The sequence below is a fragment of the Lepus europaeus genome, chromosome 21, assembly GCF_033115175.1.
Source record: "Lepus europaeus isolate LE1 chromosome 21, mLepTim1.pri, whole genome shotgun sequence".
NCBI classification, from domain to species: Eukaryota; Metazoa; Chordata; class Mammalia; order Lagomorpha; family Leporidae; genus Lepus; species Lepus europaeus.
The window spans coordinates 43,874,041-43,901,792 of record NC_084847.1 but is presented as its reverse complement, the minus strand read 5'-3'; the positions used below and the strand labels follow the sequence as shown (position 1 = coordinate 43,901,792).

The window sequence follows — 27,752 nt, the reverse complement described above, 5'->3', positions numbered from 1 at the left end:
TACTCTTATTTCCCTAGCAGTGGACAGTCAGAGAATGTGTCCCTATCTGATCCCTAGACACTGGCGGCAGGAACTCTGTCATACCCGGCCCCTCACAACCGCATGTGAAATTCTCTGAGATGTCTCGTTTGGAATGGGATTCCTGGGATAGAATGCACACACTGTGTGTGAGACTCAAGTCTGGAGCAGTCACCCCAACCCTCCCACCATCAGCATTAAAGACTTTCCCCAGATCCAGCATCCCATATGGGCACTGGTTCATGTGCCAGTGGCTTCACTTCCAATCCAGCTCCCTGCTAATGCACCTAGGAAAACCAGCAGACTATGATCAAGGGCTTGGGACCCTGTCACCCACACGAGAGATGGGGATGAAGCTCCTGGCTCCTGGCTTCAGCCTGGCTCAGCCCTGGCTATTGCAGCCATCTGGGGAGTGAACCAGCAGGAGGAAGATTCTCTCTCTCTCTCTCTGTAACTTTGACTTTCAAATTTTTTTAAAAATCTTTTCCTCCTCATCATCAACATGTAGTTGGTTTTCTAGTTTTTGCCAATCTGATTGGCTGTGAAGTGGATGCCATTGTGGTTTTTGTAAACATCCCTCCAATCATTCATGAAATCAGACACCTCTTCATTCACGTGTGGGTCATTTGGTTTACCTTTCTGGGAACTGCACATCCATAGCTTTTTCTCATTTCCTATATGGGATCTCCTATGTTGTTGCTACCTAGGCACTAACTGCCAGTTTTAGGGGTTTAAATATTGCCTCTTAGTCTTACATTCATTAGTTTGCTTCTTCTATGGTATCCTTTGTTGAATAGAAATTCCCAATATTGATTTAATTATATGTTGTGGTGGGTTTTTTTGTTTTGTTTTTTTTTTTTTTTTGACCACAAGAATTACAAATATATTTAAATCTCAGACCTGGGAAATGGACTATACACAGCCATCTAGGGGAGGAGAGAAATGCCTTAGATGTTCTGACAGCACTGCACCTTTGGCTTGTTTTCAGTGGTTGGTGGAACATGAATAGGAACCACATTGTTGCTTGGAGACATGTCATTCTCACGTCTGTCTGACATTTGCTTCTGAGAAACAATGCGGTATATCTCTGTTAGAATTGTTTGAAAAGCAGCTTCTACATTTGTAGAATCTAAAGCAGATGTCTCAATAAATGAAAAACCATTCTTTTCTGCAAAAGCTCTTGCTTCATCAGTAGTAACTGCCCTGAGATGACGTAAATCACTCTTGTTGCCCACGAGCATGATAACAATGTTACTATCGGCATGATCTCTCAGTTCTTTCAGCCACCGCTCTACATTTTCATATGTGAGATGCTTAGCAATGTCATAAACCAATAAGGCACCTACAGCTCCACGATAGTATGCTGATGTTATAGCTCGGTATCGCTCTTGCGCTGCCGTGTCCCATATCTGTGCCTTTATTGTTTTCCCATCAACCTGGATTTTTGTTTTTTTTTTTACTTACATTGTTTGAGCTTTGAGTGACTCGTGTCGACTAGATACAATGATGAATCATAGAGGCTGGAGTTGTGGTGTGGCATATTAAACCACAGCAATTGATTCTGGCATCGCATAGGAGCACCGGTTAAGGTTCCACTGCTCTGTTCCCCATCCAGCTCCCTACTAATGCACCTGGCTTCCGCCAGGCCCAGCCCCACCCATTGCAAACAATTTGGGAAGTAGACCAGCAGATGGAAGATCTCTCTCTCTCTCTCTCTCTATCTCTCTCTCTCTCTCTTTTCAAATACTAAATAAATATTTTAAAAAACTATAAAAACTAGATTGATAACAATGACAGCAAAAACTATTTGAAAGTAGCCAAGACAACTAAGACTCCAGGATCCAAATATTCAGAGAGAGAGCAGGCATTTGGTGTAGGGGATGAGTTGTTGCTGGGAATGCTCACTTAGAGACCCGGCTACTCCCCTTCTGATCCAGCTTCCTGCTTAGGTGCACCCTGGGAGGCGGCAGAGGTGGTTCAAGCGTTTGCATCTCTGCCACCCATGTGGGAGACCAAGAGGGAGCTCCTGACTCCTGACTTCAGCTTTGCCCAGCCCTGGCTGTTGTGACCATTTGGGAAGTAAACCAGAGGATGGAGATTCTCAATCTCTCTCTCTGTCTCTGTCTCTGTCTCTCTCTCTCTCTCTCTATATATATATATGTATATATATATATATAAAGGCAGAACATATATATATATAATACATATTATATATATAAAATCAGAACAAGATATATATATATATATATATATATATATATATATTATCTCTTTTTCTGCCTTTCAAATACAAAAGCATTTTAAAAAACGCTATATAGTATGGGTAGATACTGAGGCATAGAGGGTTAAGCCACCGCTTAGAACACATACCCGTGAATCAAAAATCACTAACCATGCCAAAAGATGGGTCTGGATGACTAAATTTAACCACAACCATGAACTATGGAAATGTCCCAAAGTGAACGAGATCTGAGTTATCAAAATAACTGTGATTAATATGTTTAAGGAAACCAGTGAAAAAATGTTTTAAAAATTGTCAGAGGCCTGGCACCTAATTTTTGAAAAAGAAAGATTAAAATAAAAATTCTGGAAATAAAAACACAGTCACTGAAATCGATGGTTTAATAGAGTTAACTCTGAATCAGACACAGCGGAGAACTGGATAAATGACTCAGAAGACAAATGAGAGAAAACATGTGGATTGAACCAAGATAAAAATGATGGAATTCACAGAAAGACATAAAAATCTCCATCACATCTGTGCAGTGACAGTGTCCGAAGAAGAGTTGAGAAAATGAAATCTGAGCAGCTACTGACTGAAGATTCTCTGAGGTCGATGAAAGATATCACATTCCAGATTTGTGAAGCTCTATGAACTTTACTCAGGCCTATACAAAGAAAAAACCCACCTAAGTATATCGTTATACAACTGATGGAAACTAAAGACAAAGAAAACATCCTAAAACCAGTCAGAGAGGGGACAGCATTGTGGTATAGCAGGTAAAGCCTTCACCTACAACCCCAGCTTCCCATATGGGCGCTGGTTTTCATCCTGGCTGCTCCTCTTCTGATCCAGCTCCCTGCTAATGGCCAGAGAAAAGCAGTGGATGATGGCCCAAGTGTTTGGGCCCCTGCTACCCATGTGGAAACCTGGATGAAGCTCCTGGTTTCAGCTTTGCCCAACCTAGGCCATCTGGGGAGTGCATCAGTGAATGGATGGTATCTCTCTCTCTCTCTCTCTCTCTCTCTCTCTCTCTCTCTCTCTGTGTGTGTGTGTGTGTGTGTGCAACTATAAATAAATAAATCTTTAAACAAACAGAGAAAAAAGACATTCTCTTCTGAGGACTTGCAGTGATGGACAGCTGGCTTTTCAATGGAAATAGTAAAATCAGAAGAAAATGAGTTATGGGGCTGGCATTGTGGCTCAGTAGGTCAAGCCATTTCCTGCAACACCAGTGTCCCATATTGGGTTGCCAGTTCATGTTTCAGCTGCTCTGCTTCCGACCCATCTTCCTGCGAGTACACCTGGGAAAGCAGCTGATACCAGCCTAAGTTGTTGGACTCCTGCCACCCACACAGGAGACCCAGATGGAGTTCCTGGCTCTTGGCTTCCACCCAGCCCAGCCCTGGCTATTAAAGTAATTTGGGGAGTGAAGCTATGAATGGAAACATCTCTCTGTCTCTCCCTCTCTCTGATGCTCTGCCTTTCAAATTAATTAATTAATTTTTTGAAGCAAAGTCAGTGACTGGAATCTTTAAAGTGCACAAAGGAAAAAAAAGCTGCTGTAAAATCTACATCCATAAAAAAAATCCTTCAAAAATGAAAGTGCAGTAAAGACATCTCAGACACCCAAAAGTGAGCAATTTTGTGACCTGAACTGAAAGGAACTCAAATGCAAGTTCTTTAGGCAGGTGAAATATGATCCTAGGTGGACATCTGATAATCCAGGGGAGATCAAAGAGACCCAGAAAGGGCGGAATGTGGAAGCCATGTGGGCAAATGCAGAGAATATTGAATGCTTAAAACAGTGATAAAATTAATATAGCACAGAGTTAAAATATGAATAATTAAAACAGTAGCAACTCTGGGACAATAAGGCAAGGAGAGCAGCCATGTTGAAGCACCATAGAGCCCTTGCACTTCCTCAGCCGTTCTGAGTGTACTAATTCAGCATCCTCTTTTACCACTCAGGGATGCCATTAACAAGGTGTGCTTCAGCCCAAACATATCCGTAATTCCATTTTCTTTTTTATTATTATTATTGAAAGGCAGAGTGGACAGTAGAGGGAGACAGAGAGAAAAGTCTTCCTTTTTGCCATTGGTTCACCCTCCAATGGCTGCCGCGGTAGGCGCGCTGCGGCCGGCACACTGCGCTGTTCTGATGGCAGGAGCCAGGTGCTTCTCCTGGTCTCCCATGGGGTGCAGGGTCCAAGAACTTGGGCCATCCTCCACTGCACTCCCTGGCCACAGCAGAGAGCTGGCCTGGAAGAGGGGCAACCGGGAGAGGATCAGTGCCCCGACCGGGACTAGAACCCGGTGTGCCGGCGCTGCAAGGCGGAGGATTAGCCTACTGAGCCGCGGTGCAGGCCCGTAATTCCATTTTCTTTAAGTGGACTATTGGCCCAGTGTTTATCGAGTGCCTTCTGTGTCCTGAGTGCCGTTCCAGTCACTGGGTCTATAGCACCCAGTGAGTAGCAGATGCCTCTGTCCCCCTCCTGCTCCCCATCTTCCTCGTTCTCTCCCTAGGCAGGGCAAGACACCTCCTTTCCTCCGTCTGGGTCTAGAAGGCAGGCTTGGCATTCTTGGCAGAGGTGCAGAAGGAAGGCCACTTGACCCTGTGGCAGCAGAGAACACAGCTCCCATATCCAGGTAGAAAGTCCTTGCTTTTATCTCTTGGGAACATTACCCATTCTTTGGTGAACTCCCTTCTACAAGCCTCAACTCAAATGTTGCCTAAAAGGTCAACGCTTCCCTAACTCGCCAAAGGCACCTCTCTGAATGCTGTTCAAACTCATGTTGAATAAATGTATGCATGGATGCAAAGAATACATTTATGAAAAAGGGGCACCCAGGTTGGTGGAAGCAGGGGCTCCGCTTTGCTTAGGCTGATGGAACCTGGCTTATTTTTTCCCCTTGAAAAATAACAAGTCAGAAGGTTATAGCCACAGTCTTCAGGTCTTTAAAGAAGAAGATATGGCCCTAACACCCAGATGCATAGAGTGTCCTCATGGAGGTTGGGATTGGCAATCAAGACTAGGAAAGTCTTTGAAGAACATAGACAGAAGTAGAGGATAAGTATCTTGGCTGCCAGGACGAGCTTTGTGTTACACTGGGTTGAACCAGTGGGTTGAATGCCAGCATCCTGTGTGAATACCAGTTCAAGTACCAGCTGCTCTGCTTCCAACCAGCTCCCTGCTAATGCACCTGGGTAAGCAGCAGAAGATGGCCCACGTACTTGGGCCCCTGCCACCCACATGGACGACCCAGGTGGAATCCCAGGCTCCTGGCTTTAGCCTGGCTCATTTGAGGAGTAAACCAACAGATAGGTGATTCGTTCTCTTTCTCTTCCCTTTCACTCTCTCCCTGTCTCTTTCTCTCTCCCTCCTTCCAATTCTCTGCCTCCTCCTCTCTCTGTAACTCTACCTTTCAAATAGATTACATATAATATTTTTATGTTTTTTTTCAAATTTTATTTAAGCTTATACAAGTTTCGTGTATTTCATGAATACAGTTTTAGGAACACAGTGATACTTCCCCCCCCCTTCCTCTTGCCCATGCTCCAACCTTTCCTCCTCCTCCTTCTCTTATTCCCACTCTTAATTTTTACAAAGATCTATTTTAAGTATACTTTATACTTATACAGTTAGCCTATACTAAGTAAAGTGTTCAACAAATAGTATGAAGCAAAAAAACAAAACAAAACAAAACAAAACACTGCTCCTCTGCATTAGAGACAAGGGCTATAAACAATCATCGAATCTCAGAATGTCCATTTCACTCCAGCACATTACATTTTGAGGTTCTCTATTAGGTATTCCAGATCAGCTGTCTTTCTGGGACTGGCTGATTTCACTAACTATAATGGTTTCCAGTTGCATCTATTTTGTTACAAAAGAGAGCATTTCATTTTGTTTTTAACAGCTGAGTAGTACTCCATAGTGTGTGTATACCAATTTTTGTAGCCAGTCCGCAGTTGATGGACATCTGGGTTGATTCCCTATCTTAGCTATTGTGAATTGAGCTGCTATAAATGTGGGGGGTTACTCTTTCAGATGCTGAATTTTTTTCATTTGGGTGAATTCCCAGGAGTGGGATGGCTGGGTCATATGGTAGGTTTATATTCAAATTTCTAAGGTATCTCCATACTGTCTTCCACTGTGGCTGCACCAGTTTACAATCCCACCAACGGCGGGTTAGGGTACCTTTTTAGATAATAACGCAAGAGCAGTTCATAAGACAAGAGCCAAATACCCACCTTGAGCCACAACCTGACACGGGAAATACTCTGTGTCCCGGAGCCCCGGGTCTGTGTGAACAGAGACCCAGAGGGTGGTTCACGCGGCTCTTCCAACTCGATGTACCGTGCATGAGGAGCGCTAGTTAAGCAGATTTATGCAGTCATGCCTAAGAGACCCTGCGAATCTGTTCATTGTTAGATGCAACCTGTGGTTCCTGGAAGCCGTGTTCTAACTCAGCAGGCTGTGCCATTACAATCCTGACATGGTTTCTGCTCATGCAGAGAAGAACTTCCAGAGGATTATTTTAAGGCCGATCTTTTGCACAGCTTCATGCAGCGCACCTGGGAGTCTCTGCCACACTGACAAGTCAACACTCCCCCACCGGCTCCCGCTATCCACAGAGATTCAGGGGACAGCCTCATCGTCTTATTAGCAACCTTCTCCCTTGCGAACTAAGTTGCTCCTTGAGACTGGCATTAGCCCCCAGTGGTCTAGTCACCTTGTATTGGACCTCACCTCTCAAGGGTTCCGCCACCTGTCAACATCACCACTCCAGGGACCCAGCTTCCCACACATGAACCCTTGTGGGACCAACCACACCCAAACCATAGCAGATACCTTGGCCAGGTTAATACCAATGTTAGCAGCCCTCTGTCCAGTTGTCCTCCAGTAAAAGTCACCCCATGTAGCCTTGTCTTGGACCTCACATGTCTTTTCATCAATCTCATACCTAAAGATGACAGGGTTTGCACCTGTCACTATGCTGGTGGCATCACACATCCCATTAGTACCAGCTACCCTCCACTTTCCATCTATTCCAGCTAACATAATAACGTCTTTAGATATTTGAACCAAGAGAATAATTCTGATTCTCAATGAACATGATGTTTCTTTGATAAGTTAAGGTCTTCAAGTATGTCCTGAACATTGTTTAAGACAGAGGTTACAGGGCCAGCACTGTGTTGCAGTAGGCTAAGCCTCCGCCTGCAGGACCAGCATCCCTTGTGGGCACTGGTTCGTATCCCAGTTGTTCCTCTTCCCATCCAGCTCTCTGCTTATGGCCTGGGAAAACAGTGGAGGATGGATCCAGTGCTTGGGCCCCTGCACTCAAATGAGACCTAGGAGAAGCTCCTGGCTCCTGGCTTCCTTCTGATGAGCCCAGCCCAGCTCCTGCCATTTTGGGCATTTGGGGAGTGAGTTGGCAGTAGATGGAAGACCTTTCCCTCTCTCCCCTGCTCTTATTTTATTTTTCTTTTTTAATTTTTGACAGGCAGAGTGGACAGTGAGAGAGAGAGAGACAGAGAGAAAGGTCTTCCTTTGCAGTTGGTTCACCCTCCAATGGCCGGCGCGGCCAGTGCGCTGCGGCCAGCACACCACGCTGATCCGAAGCCAGGAGCCAGATGCTTCTCCTGGTCTCCCATGGGGTGCAGGGCCCAAGCACTTGAGCCATCCTCCTCTGCACTCCCGGGCCATAGCAGAGAGCTGGCCTGGAAGAGGGGCAACCGGGACAGAATCCGGCACCCCGACTGGGACTAGAACCCAAGGTTCCGGCCCTGCAGGTCTCCCCTGCTTTCTGTCTATAACTCCACCTCTCAAATAAATAAATAAATAAAATCTTTAAAAAAATTTAAAAAGACAGAGATTGCAAACTGTTGAACCCAATCCACCTTGCAGGAAGATTGTGCTTGCAAATACAAGTTAATTGTTTTAAAATGGGCAGTATTTTCAAATGGAGAGATTCCATATAGAAACTCAGATTAGCAGTGCTGTAAAAAGAGCCGTGAGCATGGATTCCCAGGAGCCAGGGCCCTTGCTGAAGCTGAGCAGTAACTTGTGCTTTGGGACGCACATTTCTAGTGTCCTCCGTGGCTGTTGCCTGTTGCCGTAATGTTTTGTACCCACCCCATGTTGCTCACTTTTTAACCTGCTGCTTCTGGAGTTGATAATCCCTTGACTCCACCAAGGCTAAGAATCAGACTGGGGCCTGCCCTGGGGCGCAGCAGGTCCAACAGCCCACCAGGGATGCCAGCATACCATATTGGAGTATCTGAGTCCCAAAGATGCTCTGCTTCTTAGGCAACTCCCTGACAATACACCTGGGAGAGAAACATGATGGTCCAAGCACTTGGGCCCCTGCCACCCATGTGGAAGGCCTAGGTGGAGTTCCAGGCTCCTGGATTCAGCCTGCCCCCAACCATCACCACTCCACCACTGCCCTGGCCATTGTGGCCATTTGGGGAGTGAACCAGTGGATAGAAGATTTCTTTTTCTCGGGGCTGGCACCATGACGTAGCAGGTAAAGCGGCCGCCTGCAGTGCCGGCATCCCATTTGGGTGCTGATTCAAGTCTTGGCTGCTCCACTTCTGATCCAGCTCTCTTCTATGGCCTGGGAAAGCAGTAGAAGATGCCCAAGTCCTTGGACCCCTGCACTGAAATGGGAGACTCGGAAGAGGCTCCTGGCTCCTGGCTTCAGATTAGCACAGCTCCAGCCATTGTGGCCAATTGGGGAGTGAATCAGTGGATGGAAGGCCTCTCTCTCTCTCTCTCTCTCTCTCTCTCTGCCTCTCCTTCTCTTTCTGTGTAACTCAGACTTTCAAATAAATAAAAAAATCTTAAAAAATATTTCTTTCTCTCTGTGTCTCTCCCTCACTCTCTCTGTCATTCTGTCTTTAAATAAGCTAAATAAATCTAAAAGGGAAGAATTATTAAGACTGCTCTGAACCCAGTACTGTGGCTTAGATGATTTCATTTTCTTTTCTTTTTTCTTTTTTTTTTTTTGACAGGCAGAGTGGAGAGTGAGAGAGAGACAGAGAGAAAGGTTTTCCTTTGCCGTTGGTTCACCCTCGGCCTGTGCACTGAGCCGATTCGAAGGCAGGAGCCAGGTTCTTATCCTGGTCTCCCACGGGGTGCAGGGCCCAAGCACTTGGACCATCCTCCACTGCACTCCCTGGCCACAGCAGAGAGCTGGCCTGGAAGAGGGGCAACCAGGACAGAATCTGGCGCCCTGACTGGGACTAGAACACGGTGTGCCGGTGCCGCAAGGCAGAGGATTAGCCTATTGAGCCGCAGCACCAGCCTGAGACAATTTCATTTTAACTTGTTTTAGCATTAAGAGCTCACATTCACTAGGAGATAGGATTTACACAGAGGAACTAGTTTGGTAACATAAAGCTTTGACATGATATTTTACTAAGCTTTTGCTGACTTCACAGTACCAATGATTCAGAATTAAATAAGAAAAATGCCTGCCCACAAAACATTTGCAATCTGAAGGAGAAACCCAACAATTTCTTTATAACAGCATCAGTCATACGTGTTCCAATGTAGTGATCACAGTTGGGGAGAAGCTTTGCAGAATAACTTCCCATTCTGCAGTAGATTCTAACGTTCACTGATTGTAATTGTGTTCTAAACCGAAGAGTCCTGATTATGGAGTTTATAACATGATGATGGCATTTGGAAACAACCAAAGTTAAGTCATGTGGGGACAAATCAGAGTGCCTGGGTTGGTGTCTCAATTCTGTTCCCAATTCCTGCTCCCTTCTAATGTGCACCCTGGGAGGCAGCAGGTGATGTTTCAAGTAGTTGGATTCCTGTCACCCACAAGGGGGAACCCAGATTGAGTTACTGGAATTCCAGCTTCAGCCTGGCCTAGCACCAGCTGCAGTGGGCATTTGGAAATTTCTCTCGCTCTCACTCTCTCTACCTTTCTTTTTTTTGATACTTTTTTTTATTAAACTTTTATTTAATGAATATAAATTTCTAAAGTACAGCTTATGGGTTACAATGGCTTCCCCCTCCCAAAACTTCCCTCCCACCCACAACCCTCCCCTTTCCCGCTCCCTCTCCCCTTCCAATCACATCATGATTCATTTTCAATTCTCTTTATATACAGAAGATCAGTTTAGTATATATTAGGTAACGATTTCAACAGTTTGCCCCCACATAGCAACACGAAGTGAAAAAATATTGTTGGAGTACTAGTTATAGCATTAAATAACAGTGTACAGTACATTAAAGACAGAGATCCTATAAGATATTTTTTTAAAAATTAATTAATTTTCTATGCCATTTCCAATTTAACACCAGGTTTTTTTTTTCATTTCCAATTATCTTTATATACAGAAGATCGATTCAGTATATAATTAGTAAAGATCTCATCAGTTTGTACCCATGCAGAAACACAAAGTGTAAAAATACTGTTTCAGTACTAGTTATAGCATCACTGCACATTAGACAACACGTTAAGGACAGATCCCACATGGGATGTAAATACACAGTGACTTCTGTTGCTGACTTAACAATTTGACACTCTTGTTCATGGCGTCAGTAATCTCCCTAGGCTCTAGTCATGAGTTGCCAGGGCTATGGAAGCCTTTAGAGTTCGCTGACTTTGATCTTATTCCGATAGGGTCATAGTCAAAGTGGAAGTTCTCTCCTCCCTTCAGAGAAAGGTACCTCCTTCTTTGATGGCCCCGTTCTTTCCACTGGGATCTCACTCACAGAGATCTTTCATTTAGGTCTTCTGCTTTTTTTTTCTTTTTCATGGTATCTTGGCTTTCCATGCCTACAATACTCTCATGGGCTCTTCAGCCAGATCCGAATGCCTTAAGGGCTGATTCTGAGGCCAGAGTGTTGTTTAGGACATCTGCCATTCTATGAGTCTGCTGTGTATCCTACTTCTCATGTTGGATCTTTCTCTCCCTTTTTGATTCTATCAGTTAGTATTAGCAGACACTTGTCTTGTTTGTGTGATGTACAATTTGGGACATGCTCCATCAGACTTGCCCCAAATGATGGAGTTAGAAATGTGCCAGGGGATTCCAATACAATCCCATCAACGTGGCAGGTACCAATGCCATCTCACTAGTCCAAGTGATCAAATTCAGTTCACAATTGATGGCTCTGATAGGTCTAAGAGTCAAAGGGATCACGCTCTCTCTACCTTTCAAACAAATAAAATGAAAAAAAAATTAAATTCAAAATCACATTTTATGAATGGACTCACAGGATTGTCGGAAAGGCTCAGCTTCCAAGAGCCAGTCTCCAAATCCCACCTGGGCCTTCTAGAAAGCTCCTAGAAAGCATCATTAGAGAAGCTGCCCATTCAAGAGGCCACTTGCTGAATCCAGAGGCTACGCCCACAGCCAGTTCCAGAATCACAGCACCAATGCCCTAATTCACAGCAGAGCCTTGTTTGCCTACAGCTCTGATTCTCTATTCCAAATCAATGTTTCGTGTAAGCCAGAAGGATTAGAAAAAGAGATAGGGACAGAAGACCTGCTTGAAGAGATAATAGCACAGCAGAGCACTGTCTGAAAACAGTGTAAGCAGCAGGAGTGGTGGCACAATGGGTTAAGTCACTGCCTGGGGCACCTGCACCCCCTATGAGAGCACCTGGCTTGAGTCTGGCTACTCCACACTTCCAATCCAGCTTCCTGCTAATGCATCCTGGGAGGCAGTGGGATATGACCCAAGTACTTGAGTCCCTGCTGCCCACGAGGAAGACCCTGATGGAGTTCCTCGCTACTGTCTTCAGCCTGGCCTAGCCCCGACTGTTGCTGGCACTTGGGGAATGAACCTTTGGGTATAAGATCTCTCTCGCTCACTTGCTCACTCTCTCCCTGTCTTGCTCTCCCTCTCTGTCAAACAAATAAATACATATTTTTTTAAAAAAATTAATAAAACATTAAAATAATGTAAGACATCAAAGCACGATCCAAGAAGCTCAGAGGAACCTGAAGTGGGAGTCCAATGAGGAGACAGAAACCAGACAATGGGTTAGGCAGGGGGAAATTGAAAATAAGGAAGTAACACAGTAAAAGAATGTAATACAGAAAGAAACTCAACATGATAGGCTAGGCTGAGAAACAATATCAAAAGACATATAGATGTGGAAGAGACCCAACCTTGCTTGAGACAGAATATTGTGGCCCTGGGTGGTGAGGTCACTGGTTTTTGCTGGAACAGAGCCAACGATAGAAGTCTCTTGGAGTTGAACTAGGCAGCTTTATATGAGTTTCATGAAATGTCTAGGCAGGCTAATTTCCTAAAGGAAAGAGGTTTCTGTTTGGGTTTTGCAAGGTCTAGGGGCCTCATCTAACCATGGCCGTCTTGCTGACTGAGTGCCAACGTGGCTCAGTGCATCCCATGATCAGAGCTAGTGAGCGCGTTTGTCAGTGCCCCGGTGGCCTCTTCTCCATTGCTAACAAAGCCTCCAGTCATCAGTCTTGGGGGCTCCACCCTACTGACCAAGTCTAATCACTTCCCCAGGGCCTCCCCTCCAGACACGTTGTGGGGATGAGTTTCCACTCTCTGAACGGCTACATGATTCTTGGGTGGGGGATGGGGGAATCATTTAAAACCACAGCAGGGCTGGGGATCTGGACATGAGCAGGAGTAAAAATCCTGAAGAACTCAAGGACTTGCAGTGGGACTTGCAGGGGGACTTGCAGTGGTATCAGCTGTTCATTGTGTGACCACGTGGACAAGCTGTGCAGGAGCCCACAGAAGGAGTCCAGGCAGGGAGCTGGACGCAGGTGTGTGGAAATTTGGCGTCTGCATTGAGAGGGAGGCAGAAGGGCTGTTGCCTAGCCAAGCCTTCCGTATCGCGGGGGGAAACACTCTGAGCCGTGGACAAGTGCAACCAGGTGTCCTCAAAAGCGTGTCGCTGGGGCCAGTGCTGTGGCACAGCAGGCTAAGCTGTTGTTTCTCATGCCAGCATCCCAGCTTCGAGTGCCAGTTAGAGTCCCAGCTATTTCACTGCCTGGCCAGCTTCCTGCCTGTGTGCCCGGAAAAGTAGCCGAGGGCAGTCCAGGTGCTTGGGCCCCTGCCACCTAGGTGGGAGGCCAGGATGGAGTTCCTGGCTGCCTGGCCCACACTGGGCTGTTGTAGCCATTTGGAGAGGGAAGCAGCAAATGGAAGATCTCTCTCTCTCTCTCTCTCTCTCTCTGGCTCGCTCCCTCTCTTTCACTCTGCCTTTCAAATAAATAAATAAATCATAAACAAACACACACTACTGACCCCTCCTGGCATAAACAAGAAATTTCAAGAAGTCTTTGCCTCCCCCAGTGACTCTTCAGTACCAGCTACTAAGGCTTGCGGTCCCACCCACTGTGAAGGAGTGATGCTCAAAGGAAACCCATTGTTTTCTTTTTTAAAAGATTTATTTATTTATTTGAAAGTCAGAGATACACAGAGAGAGAAGGAGAGGCAGAAAGAGAGAGAGAGAGAGAGAGAGAGAGAGAGAGAGAGAGAGAGAGAGGTCTTCCATCCACTGGTTCACTCCCCAATTTGGCTGCAATGGCCAGAGCTATGCCGATCCAAAGCCAGGAGCCAGGAGCTTCTTCCAGGTCTCCCATGTGGGTGCAGGGACCCAAGCACTTGGGCCATCCTCCACTGCTTTCCCAGGCCATAGCAGAGAGCTGGATTGGAAATGGAGCAGCCAGGACTGGAACCGGTGCCCATATAGGATGCTGGCACTGCAGGAGGCGGATTTACCTGCTGCACCACAGCGCCAGCCCCAGGAAATCCATTGTTACCAAGGGTACATCAGAGCTCAGGTACAACTAGAGGATAACTGAGACAAGCCCCAAAGAGGATAAACACCGGAACAACACACGTACACACACACATAGGCACTCATACACATGAATATATCCCTGCATCTGAACAGGTGCCATGTCAGAAACTCTGCAGATCACAAAGCAACAAAGTGATGTCTTTGAAATGGTTACAGACAAAAAATACTCTACCCAGACTTCTACATCCAAGGAAAATACGCTTTGAAATGAAAGGCAGAAGGAAAGATGAGTTTTCCAGACATAAGAAGGGCCTTGGAAACTCATGAACGGCTGACCAGTATGATAAGAAATGGTGGGGAACGTTCTTAAAGCAGAGTGGGTGCTATAAAAAGAGTGCCTTGCTTCTACATAAAGAAATGAAGAGTTTCAGGAACAAGGGAAATGCAAGTCAATATAAATTGATCCCACTTTTAATTACTCCAAAAGCAATTGACCCTTTAGAGCAACAGTAGTTGTAAGTTACCATTTTTTTTAAGATTTATTTTATTTGAAAGAGAGATAGAGACAGAGTGAGAGGTCTTCCCTCCGCTGGTTCACTTTCCAGATGGCCACAAAGGTCAGAGCTGTGCTGATCAGGAGCCAGGAGCTTCTTCCAGGTCTCGCATGTGGATGCAGGGGCCCAAGGACTTGGGCCATCTTCTGCTGCTTTCCAAGGCCATAGCAGAGAGCTGGATAGGAAGAGGAGCAGCCAGGACTCTAACTAGCACCCATATGGGATGCTGGCACCTCAGGCCAGGGCCTTAACCCACTGCGCCACAGTACTGGCCTCAGTTACCATGTATTTGTAGCATGCATAAACATTAATCATAAGGCAGTAGCAGAACGAAAGATGGGAGCAAAGACTTCAGAACTGTTGTCCCCAAGTTCTTATAGCATGTGTGAGTAAGCAGCATTGGATTATTTGAAGACAGATTCATCATTGTCAATATGCTGATTCAAGGTACAAGGGGCCTATGGCCCATATCAGAGTGCCTGGGTTCAAATCCCAGCTCTGCTTTCTTTCTTCTTTTATTGTTTTATAAAGATTTATTTATTTACTTGAAAGAGTTACACAGAGAGAGGAGGAGAGGCAGAGAAAGAGAGAGAGGTCTTCCACCTGTTAGTTCACTCCCCAGTTGGCCACAATGGCTGGAGCTGTGCTGATCCAAAGCCAAGAGACAGGAGCTTCTTCCAAGTCCCCCATGTGGGTGCAGGGGCCCAAGGTCTTGGGGCATCCTCCACTGCTTTCCCTGGCCATAGCAGAGAGCTGGATCGGAAGTGGAGCAGCTGGGACTTGAACCGGTGCCCATATGGGGTGGCGACACTGCTGTGTTAGCTTTACCTGCTACACCACAGTGCTGGCCCCAACCAGCTCTGCTTTCAATTGCAGCTTTCTGCTAATGTGCAGCCTGGGAGGAGCAGGTGATGGCTCCAGTACCTGGATTGAGGCCCAGGCTCCAGGCTGGCCCAGCTCCAGCTGTTGGGGAGTGAACTGGTGGATCAAAGATTTATCTATCTATCCACTTGCCTCTCATTCAAATAAAATGTTTCAAAAATCTTGAAGTCAGAGACATAAATACATAGAGAGAAACTTATTAACGTAGAGCTATTCAAAAACAAGAAATTAGGAACACCAGTCTCAATTACTGGTTTCTCAGAGCCAGTGCCCCAGGGCATGTGATAGGAAGACCTCATAAATACAATCAAGAGGATCCAGTGTGTGCTGCTTCCTTTTATTTTTTAAGATAGATTTATTTATTTATTGGAAAGGCAGAAATATAAAGGAGGAGGGAGGGAGAGAGAGAGCGATAGAGAATAATCTTCCATCTGTTGGTTCACTCCCCAAATGTCCACAACGGCCAGGACTGGGCCTATCTGAAGCCAGGAGACAGAAGCTTCTACAGATCTCCCATGTGGGAGCAGGGGCCCAAGGACTTGAACCACCATCCACTGCTTTCTCAGGCCATAGCAGGGAGCTGGATTGGAAGTGGAGTAGCAGGGATTTGAACCGGGGCCCATATGGGATGCCGGCACTGCAGGATACAGGTGGAGGCTTAACCTACACCACAGCATCGGCCCCTGTTCTGTTTCTTCTTTTATTTTTATTTTTTTAAAGATTTATTTATATGTCAGAGTTACACAGAAAGAGAAGGAGAGGCAGAGAGAGAGAAAGGTCTTCCATCCACTGGTTCACTCCCCAACTGGCCGCAACAGCCGATGCTGTGCTGATCCAAAGCCAGGAGCTTCTTCCGGGTCTTCCCACACGGGTGCAGGGGCCCAAGGACTTGGGCCATCTTCTACTGCTTTCCAAGGCCATAGAAGAGAGCTGGATCAGAAGGGGAGCAGCCGGGACTCGAACCGCCCATATAGGATGCCGGCACTGCAGGCGGTGGCTTTACCCACTACACCACGGCTCCGGCCCCGAGACCATGCCTTACACATAGTAGGCACTCAGCTCATGCTTGATGAGTGATTGAATGAGTCAGCCCCAGTAGCCTGGGACTGCGTGAGTGCAATGCGTTTAAGTAGCCGGATTGGGGCCAGAGTGTGGAGAGGCTCTATTCTAGGCTTTGACATTCTTGCCTTATTCTGTAGGCAGCGTGAAGACTTTCAAAGATCGTGATTGGGAAATTTGAATAAAGAATTGCCGAATGGCATTTACACAAGGTGAATGGAGGAGGCCAGGCAGGAGACGCGAACGTCTTGTCAGGAAGTGTCGGAGCCGCCAGGCCTCAGGCGGTGATGGCAGCACTGCGTATTTATAGAATTGGCTTTCAATGGATGATGAAGTGAGAGTTCTCAATACTCGGATCTTTCATTCAAAAAGCAGACAGCGCCTTGGAGCGGTGTAAGGGAGGCAAAGATGTAAAAGTCACTTCCCTTGCCTTCCAAAATATTTTCCAGGGAAGATCAGCCAATATGCACACAAATAATCAAATATGGAAAACTGAATAGTAAACACCAGGACAAAGAACACAGGGGAACTGAAGAAAACCCACAGGAATTCCCAATGAGGAAGTCCGGGAAAATCCCACACAAGAGGGGGTTTGGTGCGTGGGTTTATGTTCCTGGACAGGAAAGATAACCCCTCTTGGAGACGCCCAGCCAGGGTCTTTGGTCCAGACTCATCCCTGTTAACTACTCCCTAGGAGACATATGCATCTGCTCTTTGTCCTCACTCTTACTTCAAGAATTTCAGGGGACTGGCATTGTGGCACAGCAGGTTAGGCTGCCACCTGCTGCACCAGCATCCCCTGTGGGTGCCAGTTCAAGACCCAACTGTTCCACTTCCAGTCCAGCTCCCTGCTAATGCACCTGGGAAAGCAGCAGAAGATGGCCCAAGTCATTGGATGCCTGCCATCCACATAGGAGACCCGGATGAAGCTCCTGGCTCTTGGCTCCTGTCTCCTGGCTTCTGCCTGGCTCAGCCTCAGCTGTTGTAGCCATCTGGGGAGTGAGCCAGTGGATGGTAGATATGTCTCTCTCTCTCTCTCTCTCTCTCTCTCTCTCTCTCTGTATGTGTGTGTATCTGCCTTTCAAATAAATAACTATTTTTAAAAAGAATTTCAGACTTTTCCTCTCCCTAGGTTTTTTAAAATTTATTTTTGAATTTTATTTACTTGAGAGGCATGGAGAGAGACAGAGAGAAAAACAGAGACGGAGGGACATAGGCAGAGAGAAATCCATTCACTGGTTCATTTCCCAAATGCCTATAGCAGCTAGGCCTGCGATCAGGAAACTGGAGCTCCATCCAGGTCTTCCATGTCAGTGACAGGAACCCAACATCTTGGGCCATCACCTGCTGTCTCCCAGGGCAGCATGAGCAGGAAGCTGGAGTTGGAAGCAGAGCTGGGACTTGACTCCAGCCACACAGAGAGAGAATACATGTGTATCATGCAGCATCCTAACCACTGGGCCAAACGACCGCACCCCCTCCAGGTTTGCCCATTCCAATGCTTGTATGAAGGGACAACAACAAGGAACAACCTGTGCATGCCTCCATTCTGGCATTCTGGTAGGAAGCAGTCAGCACGCAAGACCTCCTGTAATGGTGAGAATCTGTGCAAGAGTTGCCACTGTTCCAACTTTACAGCTGAAGGAACTTGGCTCAGAGATGGTACTGTATTTGCTCAATGTCAGCCCTGGCTCGGCTCAGTATTGAGAAATCCTGATTCACACAGATACAAGGGTACTTCCGGAAGTTGCCGGGAGAGTGGGATTCAAAGTATGACCTTATTTTGGTGCAAAACTTTTTTTCAAATCCTTCATAATTTTTTTCATAGTATGCATCTTTCACGTATTCTGGAAAAAAATTGCACCAAAAAACTTTTGTAGCAAATTTATTTTTGCATCAAAATAAACTTGGACTTTTTTTTTGATAGGCAGAGTGGACAGTGAGAGAGAGAAACAGAGAGAAAGGTCTTCCTTTGCCATTGGTTCACCCTCCAATGGCCTCCGCAGCTGGCGCGCTGCGGCCGGCGCTCCGCGCTGATCCTATGGCAGGAGCCAGATGCTTCTCCTGGTCTCCCATGGGGTGCAGGGCCCAAGCACTTGGGCCATCCTCCTCTGCACTCCCGGGCCACAGCAGAGAGCTGGCCTGGAAGAGGGGCAACGGCAACCAGGACAGAATCCGGCTCCCTGACTTGGACTAGAACCCAGTGTGCCGGCGCCGCAAGGCAGAGGATTAGCCTAGTGAGCCACGGCGCCGGCCCAACTTGGACTTTTAGTTGCATATCCCACCAACTTTTTTAAAAAAAGATTTATTTATTTATTTGAAAGTCAGAATTACAGAGAAAGAGAAGGCAAGGCAGAGAGAGAAGTCTTCCATCCACTGGTTCATTCCCCAATAGGCTGCAATGGCTGGAGCTGCGCCAATCCCAAGCCAGGAGCCAGGAGCTTCTTCTGAGTCTCTCAAGTGGATGCAGGGCCCAAGGACTTGGGCCATCTTCTACTGCTTTCCCAGGTCATAGCAGAGAGCTGGATTGGAAGTGGAGCATCCAAGACTCAACCCTGCGCCTGTATGGGAGGCCAGCACTGCAGGCAACAGCTTTACCTGCTATGCCACAGCACCAGCCCCCAGCCAACTTGTAAAATTACCCTCATACATACATCATTTCAGAGAGAAGAGCTGCATCAGCTACTTGCCTCACAACATTTTGAGAATCATCAGCTGGACAAAGATGTCAGAAGACATTTCATCCTCAGGTTCTCATGAAGATGCAAGTGTCAAAGGCTCTCCTCTTGTCTGCAAGGTTCCCTCTCTGTTGATTCAACCAACCATGAATTGGAAACAGATTTTTAAAAATTGCCTCTGTATGGAACACATACCGACTTTGTCTCCCGGCATTGTTCCCTGGACAATACATATATAGTATTGTCAATATGGCAATACATATATAGTAGAACAAGTATTTACATGGCATTTACAGTATATTAGGTGTTAGAAGGAATCTCAAGATCATTTAAGATATACGCAAAGAGTGTATGTGTTATATGCAAATTCCATGTCAGTTGTTAAATGCATTTTATTTATTTGAAGGGCAGAGAAAAAAACAAAAAGTGCTCCCACCTTCTGGTTCACTCTCAAAAGGCACTGGGCCAAACCAAAGCTGGGAGCCACGAACTCAGTCCAGGCCTGCCATGTGGGTGGCAGGGGCCCAAGTACATGGGCCATGCACCTGCCATCCCAGGCACATTAGCAGGGAGCTAGATCAGAAGCGGAGCAGGCAGGACTGGAACCGGTGCTCACGTGGGAGGTTGGCGTCACAAGTGGTGACTGGACCATAACACTGGTGCCTCACCTCCAGTTTTAGCTCAGATGTCATATCCCATGTTTTCAAATATAACCTTGTCTTTGCATTGATGTCCAGAGAAATTCACTCTCTTGAGATCCACTGGTTTGTGATGGACAAAGAGGGAAAATCCTGTTGCATCATTGCTTTCATTCCCTCCCAGAAGGGACAGAACTTGAGTCCGGGTCTCTTTAGCTAGGAGACACATGCGGTTGCAGATGGGCAATGAAAACAATGCCTCTATTTCCCAGGATGGAGAAGAAGGTTCTGGAAAAAGGACTGTGTCACGGAGCAGCCCAAGCAGGGTCTCCTAGAGGGAGTTGCTTATCCTCAGGGTCCTGCTGCATCTCGTGGGCAGATTGGCTTTTCTTATCGCCGCTCTTTTTGTAGCTGCCTGACACCTGCCAGGCTCTGGCCCTGTTCCTAGACATTTGGCTGCAGAGCCTGATGCAATTATTCTGAGAGGAAGATGTGAGAACGGAGATAGGAGCTGTCACCAGCCTAATTGGTTCAGCTCTCTTCAAAAAGGAAGTGTCCTGGAGATGGTCTCATTTACTAAGGAACTATATGCAAGTGTTGCTTTGAATTAATCCAGGATTGGTCTCTTATTGCGCTAAGGAGTTGGAACTCATAAAAGGGTGAGATTTAGGCTGTAGTAAGAGTTTATGCTGAGGCCGGCGCCGTGGCTCAATAGGCTAATCTTCCACCTGCAACGCTGGCACCCCAGGTTCTAGTCCCGGTTGGGGTGCCAGATTCTGTCCCGGTTGCCCCTCTTGGCCAGCTCTCTGCTATGGCCCGGGAGTGCAGTGGAGGATGGCCCAAGTGCTTGGGCCCTGCACCCACATGGGAGACCAGGAGAAGCACCTGGCTCCTGCCTTCAGATCAGCACGATGCGCTGGCCACAGCACATCGACTGCGGTGGCCATTGGAGGGTGAACCAATGGCAAAGGAAGACCTTTCTGTTTCTCTCTCTCTCACTGTCCGCTCTGCCTGTCAAAAATAAAAATTTTAAAAAAAGAGTTCATGCTGCAGAGAGGGAGAAACGTAGGCTGTCTGCAAGGCTGTGCCCCCACAGATGCCACAGGCAGCGGGCACCCTCACCCCTTAAACCCCCACACAGAAGGGGTTGGGTACCAGCTGTTGTCCTGGTGTCATTGTATGGTGTGCACAAGAGCACTTCAAAAAGCTCAAGGAGGGGGCCGGTACTGTGGCGTAGCAGGTAAAGCAGTGCCAGCATTCCATATGGGCATGGGTTTGAGTCCCAGCTGCTCCACTTTCCATCCAGCTCCCTGAAATGCACCTTGGAAAGCAGTAGAAGGTGACCCAAGTCCTTGGAGCTCCTGGATCCTGGCTTCGGATCATCACAGCTCCTGCCATTGGGGCCATCTGGGAAGTGAACCTGCAGATGGAAGACCTATCTGTCTCTCTGTGCCTCTCCTTCTCTTTCTGTGTAACTCTGCCTTTCAGATAAGTAAATGCATCTTAAAAAATTTTCAAGGAGGGGCCTGTGTGGTGGCACAGTAGGGGTAAGCACTGCCTGCTCCAGTATCCCAGATCAGAGCACCAGTTCCAGTCGAGCTCCCTGCTAATCCCCCTGGGAAGCAGCCGTGGATGACCCAAGTGCTTGGGCCCCTGCATTCCATGTGGGAGACCAGATGTGGAGTTTCTGGCTCCTGGCTTCAGCCTGGCCCACCCCTGGCTGTTGTGGCCACTTGGGGCATGACCCAGCAATTGGAAGACTTCTCTCTCCAGTTCTCTGTCACTCTTTCAGGTAAATCAATGAAATAAATCCTTTTAAAAAATTAGTGTAAAACTTTTTTTAGAAGTTCAAAGCAAAGTGGAATTAAAGAGTAAGTTCACTTTGCAAAATAAAAAAGCCCATGCATGCATAACTTTCTTGTATCATGCACTTGCCATGAACTTTAGAAGTACCTGTGTGTCCTCTGTTAAGAACTGGAGGCATTTTTTATAAACTTTATTTCTGGGGAAATTTTTATTTATTGGAAAACTAAAAAATTGCATTTCCAGGGGCCAGTGTGGTGGTGCAGCAGGTTAGGCCACAGCCTATAGCACGGGCATCCCTTATGGGCACTGGTTTGAGTCCTGGCTGCTCCACTTCCAACCCAACTCCCTACTGATGTGCCTGGGCAAGCAGCAGGGGATGGCCCAAATCTCTGGGCCCCTGCACCCACATGAGGGACCTGGAAGAAGCTCCTGAATCCTGGCTTTAGCCTGGCCTAGCCTGGGTCATTGCAGCCATTTGGGGAGGGAACCAGCAGCAGAAGCAGATAGAAGATATCTTTCATCTTCTTCCTTTCCTCCTCCCCCTCCCCCTCGCCCCCTCCTCTTCCTCCTTCTTCTTATTACTTTGTAACTCTTTCAAATAAATATTCCTTTGTAACTATTTCAGATAATTTTTTTGACAGGCAGAGTTAGACAGTGAGAGAGAAAGACAGAGAGAAAGGTCTTCCTTCCATTGGTTTACCCCCCCCCCCCGAGATGGCTGCTACGGCCGGCACTGAGCTATCTGAAGCCAGGAGCCAGGTGCTTCTCCTGGTCTCCCATGCAGGTGCAGGGCCCAAGCACTTGGGCCATCCTCCACTGCCTTCCCAGGCCACAGCAGAGAGCCTGACTGGAAGAGGAGCGAACGGGACAGAATCCAGTGCCCTAACCGGGACTAGAACCCGGGGTGCCGGCGCCGCAGGCAGAGGATTAGCCTATTGAGCCACAGCACCGGCCAAATAAATCTTTTTTAAAAATAATAAAGTTAATGCATATATTTAAAAGAATTCCATTTCTGCCCCTTACTGGCTTATCTTGGTGGTCACTTAACCTCAGCACTTAATTTCTGTCATGCATAAATCGGGGCCAGTGATTCCTAACTCCCCTCTCCAACCCCTGGTAATGAAGATGCAGTGGGCAGGGTGCATGGAAACCTTTTGATACCTGGGCAATGCTATAGTAGCATGAAAGGGTTGCCACGTTGCCACTATTGTCTTTGTCTCATGAAAAAGACAAACCTGCACCTAAAATCCATAATTAGTTTTGTAAAGATTTATTTTATTTATTTGAAAGGCAAAACAGCAGAGAGAGAGAGAGAGAGAGAGAGAGAGAGAGAGAGAGAGAGAGAGAAATCTTCCATCCACTGTCTCAAATGCCCAAATGGCCACAATGTCTGGGACCTGGCCAGGCTGAAGCCAGGAACTCAAAACTCCATCCTGGTCTCCCATGCAGGTGGCAGGTGTCCAAGCACTTGGGCCATCTTCTGCTGCCTTCCCAGGTGCATTCGCAGGGAGCAGTCGGGGCTCAATCCAGCGCTCCTGTTTCAGATGCCGGTGTTGCAGGCAGCAGCCTAACCGGCTACCCTGCAGGGCCAGCCCCTGACCTCTGTAATTAGAACTCACCACGGGCTGAAACATCACCCCAGGGGGCCGTCCCTGTGCGTTTCACGTTCCCCAGTGGACGAGCTGGCAGAAGCCAGCTTGGAGCATCCTGAGAGTGGTCATGGGGCTTTCCCTAGCAAGGTGCAGTGCACAATGGCAGGGTCGTCACTTCTGGAAGCAGAACCGATAGACTCCAAGTCTCCTGTTCTGGCTGGGAAAGCTCCTAATTTCTCTTTCTGCCTCTCGTCTTCCCCTTCTCTTTCCTTTTTCCTAAGGGGGGAGCTGTCAGCGGCAACCAGACGTGATAAGGCAGCCCCCCGGGTGACTGTGCACAACCTTGGCTCAGCATCCACCTTGAATGGACCATATTCTTTTTCCATTGAGGTGCAGGAAGCTGTCTAAGCATGTGCACATTCCTCCTCTCATCCTCTTTAATAGGGGAATATTCTTTGCCCATTTAAAGTTTGTGACCACTCGCAGTTCATCACCTACAAGTGTTTGTTCTGGAAGCTTCTCCCAGCCTCTGCTTTATAGGCCCTGGCTGGCCAGCAGCTCGGCACCCCAAGCCTTTGCTGGGAGGAATTCTGGCTTGGTTGCTTGCACTGGCCCAGCACACCAAGTCCCTGGGCACTAAAAGTGCTGAATCTGAGAATCTCCAGTGCGGATTGTTTTTACAAGCTGATGTCCTGGAACGGAGCCCTGAAACCATACTCAGAGAGCCCAGATCAATGGTAAAAAGCCATAACAGAATCACTGGACACCAAGGCCCAGAACCCAGAGGATAACCCAGCTCCCCAACCCAACCAGGGTGTCCTGACCGATACGTGTTGCTTCTCAGGTTGTGTAGACATAACTCCCTTCCTGCCAAATTCTCGGGTTCGCTCTCTACTGCCAAGGTCAGCAGGAATTCAGTCAATCTGAGAAGCAACCAATGCTGGAAGCAGAGTGCTTTCAAAACTCCCCGGCTTGGTGTTGTAGGCAGAAAGTCCTGAGCCCTACTTGTGTCACTAAAGAGAAACACGCACCAGTTTTGTGTGTGTCACTCTCCGTTTTGGGCACATGAACTAGGCTGTCTCCAAAAAGTTCGTGGAAATGCATGCAATGCAAAAACTGTACATGAACTTTGATATTTTTTTTGCATTAAAATGAACCTATTGGGGTGGGTGTTTGGTTCGGCAGTTAAAACACCACTTGAGAAGTCTGCATCCCATATGATCGGAGTGCCTGGGTCACAGACCTGCTTCCGGATTCCAGGGTCCTGGGAGGCAGCAGGTGTTGCTTCAAGGAATTGGGTTCCTGTCACCCACATTGGAGACTATGGAGTTCTGAGCTTCAGGCTTTGGCCCATCCCAGGCCTGGCTATTGTGGGCCTTTTTTTTTTTTTGGCAGGGCGGGGGTGGACTATCGGATGAAGCTGTCTCTGTCTCTCTCTGTCTTTCTCTCTCTCTGCCTTTCAACTAAATAAAATAAGTTTAAAATTTTTAATACACCTATCTTTTTAAAAATATTTATTTATTTACTTGAAAGTCAGAGTTAAACAGAGAGAGAAGGAGAGGCTGAGAGAGAGAGAGAGAGAGAGAGAGAGAGAGAGGTCTTTCATCGATGGTTCACTGTCCAACTTGCCACAATGGCTGGAACTGCACCAATGTGAAGCCAGGAGCCAGATGCTTCTTCCAGGTCTCCCACGTGGGTGCAGGGGCCCAAGGACTTGGGCCATCTTCTACTGCTTTCCCAGGCCATAGCAGAGAGCTGGGTCGGAAGTGGAGCAGCTGGGACTCAAACTGGTGCCCATATGGGATGCTGGCACTGCAGTCAGCGGCTTTACCCACTACACCACAGCACCGGCCCCACACACTTATCTTTTAATTCCATTTTCCATGGACTTGCAGAAGTGCCATCATATTTTGCTGCAAATGATTTTGAAATCCAGGCACGCTTGTTCATGGTATGCGTTTTCTAAGGACTTTCTGAAGACAGATTGTAGAAGGGTGGCAATTGTGTGTTAAGCAGGAACAGTGCCCTTGAAACATAGCAGCCACGCCTTCCAGTTGCCCCACACTTTTGTAGGGCTCTGTGTCTATTACACCCACCAGACACCTGCTGCTAGGGACATTTGCTGGGGGATTTACCCAAGGACTCTGGCCAGGCACAGGATCTCTGAGCGCACCCTCAGAGCCTTTGCTAGTCAGGATATTCTGAAAGCATTGGGCAATGGATCTCTCTTCTGCTTGGCTGGTCACCTCTGCCTCTCTTTCCTCATGTCACTCATAGGACTGACATGCCCCCAGAGTCACTTTGAAATGTGCCCAGGGTGGGCATTTGGCCTAGCAGTTACAACGTTAGGTAAGACAACTGTGTACCATACCAGAGTGCCTCTGTCCAATATCCCAGCTTCAACTCCTGACTCCAGCTTCCTGCTAAGGCAGACCCTGTGAGCCAGCAGTAACAAATCAAGTCATTAGGTTCTTGTCACCTATGTAGGATACCTGAACTGAGTTCTTGGCACCTGGCTTCAGCCTGCTACAGTCCTGGCCCTTGCAGGCATTTGGGGGAGAAAAACACCAGATGGAAAAATCTATCTATCTGCTGTCTCCCCCTCTCTGTCCCTCTCCTTCCCTGCCAGCTGAATAAATAAAATAAACATTTAAATAAAAACAGGTCTGCTCCTTAAGTCCCAGTACATGAAGCCAAGATATCTTTGGACCCACCACGTCCCACTGCATGAGCTTTGCAGAAAGAAAACACAAATCTACAGGCAGAGGCTGCCCTTGACCACAGCCTGTGGACCCAGCTGGTGCTGCTCCCCTGACCATGGTATTCTGGGATTCGGTGATGCTGTCTTGGGCGTCAAAGGACCTGCTCTTCATCCTTACTTCAGCCAGGCAGGGTATTGTGGAAGATCCCTTTGCTATAAATATGAGTAAGGGAACCTATTGCAGATAAAGGCAGGAAGAATAATGTATATAGGGAGGCCTTTCTGATGTAGTGAGCCCTTCATCTCTCAGTTCATCATCCTTCCATTCTGTGAAAGAATTTTAATCACAGGTGAAACTTAATTCACAGGCAAAGTCATCTCATTTTTCATCCGTGCACCCACCTGCTGTGAAATACTTGAGATTTTTTTTTCTGCCCAACTCCTGGAGTTCTTCTAATCAGAGAGGGAGAGCTAAGGGTTTTAGAATCATTACTTTTGATAGTAATAGATCACAATGTTCTGGAAACGTCTGGCTCTCCCGCCTCTTGGGTACTTGGATGACATATAAATAAAAGACCCCAACTCATGCGAGAAACTAAAGAACGCCCCACGCAATCAGTAGGGATCAGATGAGTAGCGAGCGTGAACGCCATCCCTGATGCTGCGACAGACTCCCAGGGTGATGACAGGTCCTCAGATAGATGCCAGGGTCTCTGCACATTTGAAATGTAAAATACAAACCATCCTTGATTTCCTAGGTGAATGTGATTCCAAGTGAAAGTGGAGAGTTGGCAGGTTATTCATCAAACTGCGAGGCCTGGCTTGGGTTTCAATCAGAGACCAAAATACAGGGTTTGTGTTTGTTTCAGCAATCTGAGAATGACACAGTCAAGGTTCCCTGGGAGCCAGGAAAGACGTTAAAAGCTTAACTCGTCCCAGACCGTCCTTGGTGTGGATGGAGTTTGGGGTTTGTGCTGTTTCATGCAACAGGGCAGGTGACAGAGCTGAGATAGGAACCTGATTTGATGAGATAGGAACCTGATTTGATGGTTTTATGCCTGCTGTTCTTCCCCTACCTTGCCCTGGCGGTCTACCCCTGCCCAAATATCTCATAGCACCTAGCATATTTTGTCAGTGGGGCATCTTGGTTTTTGGCTTGGGTTTTCTGCTGCTTGCAGGAACTGAAACTCACTATTCCTCAGAAAAAGGAGCTATTAGGAGGTAGGCAAAGGAAGAAACAGGCTGGAAAAATGGAATGAAAAGAAGGGAAGCCTCGTGGAGACTGGAGAATCGAAAATAATTGAATGTTAGCAGGATGAGGCCACTCCAGTGAGTTATCGTCTATCTCAATGCTTCCAAAAGCGACTCAAGAGCAGAAGTCTCCAGAGAGACTTAGATGTCCCTCCAGTTCGTTCATGGCCATTGCAGGCTGAATATTGCCCAGGCAAGCATCCAGTGGAGTTGATACCTAGAGCGAGTGTCCGGGTAGCTCAGTGCGGGTCGCCTGTAAGGTGTGGATGCTGGGCAGCCAAAGCCAACCATCTTCTTGAACAGAGATGTCACAAGGGTCCTGCAGTATCATCTGATCTCTTCAGGCATCGGTCTCTTTTCTGTTGCTATAGCAGAACAGCAGGGGCTGGGTCCTGTATAAAGAAAAGAAGTTTACTTAGCTCACAGTTTGGAGACTGCAAATCTAAAGATTGGGCAGTGCTATCTGGTTGACCTCTGGTGAGGGCCACCTTGGCTGTGAATGAATTGCATCAGGGACTTATGTGAGAGCAGTAGACCACAATGTGGGGATGATTCAGGAACCCAGAGGCCACACTTGCTTTTTTGTTGTTGT

At 47.2% G+C, this 27,752-nt stretch overlaps 1 protein-coding gene across 1 annotated transcript; it reads right to left on the bottom strand.

The window, feature by feature from the left end:
* Positions 1 to 888: 888 nt before the first annotated feature.
* Positions 889 to 26,081, bottom strand: LOC133750513 (ras-related protein Rab-11A-like). Its single transcript, XM_062180094.1, has 3 exons — positions 25,923 to 26,081; positions 23,236 to 23,347; positions 889 to 1,477 (listed from the first exon to the last, which is right to left on the bottom strand). The coding sequence occupies exons 1-3, from the start codon at positions 26,079 to 26,081 to the stop codon at positions 966 to 968; spliced, it is 783 nt and encodes a 260-aa protein (XP_062036078.1). The 3' UTR covers positions 889 to 965.
* Between the last annotated feature and the right edge of the window lie 1,671 nt (positions 26,082 to 27,752).

Excerpts from the sequence above, each read along its gene's own strand:
- LOC133750513 (XM_062180094.1), bottom strand. The coding sequence starts at position 26,081 with ATGAAGAGCAGGTCCTTTGACGCCCAAGACAGCATCACCGAATCCCAG. Across the intron at positions 23,348-25,922 it reads AGCTCATGCAGTGGGACGTG|GGAAAGCCCCATGACCACTC; the intron begins GTGGGTCCAAAG and ends GCACCTTGCTAG. Across the intron at positions 1,478-23,235 it reads GGGTGATGTTTCAGCCCGTG|TAAAAAAAAAAACAAAAATC; the intron begins GTGAGTTCTAAT and ends AAACAATGTAAG.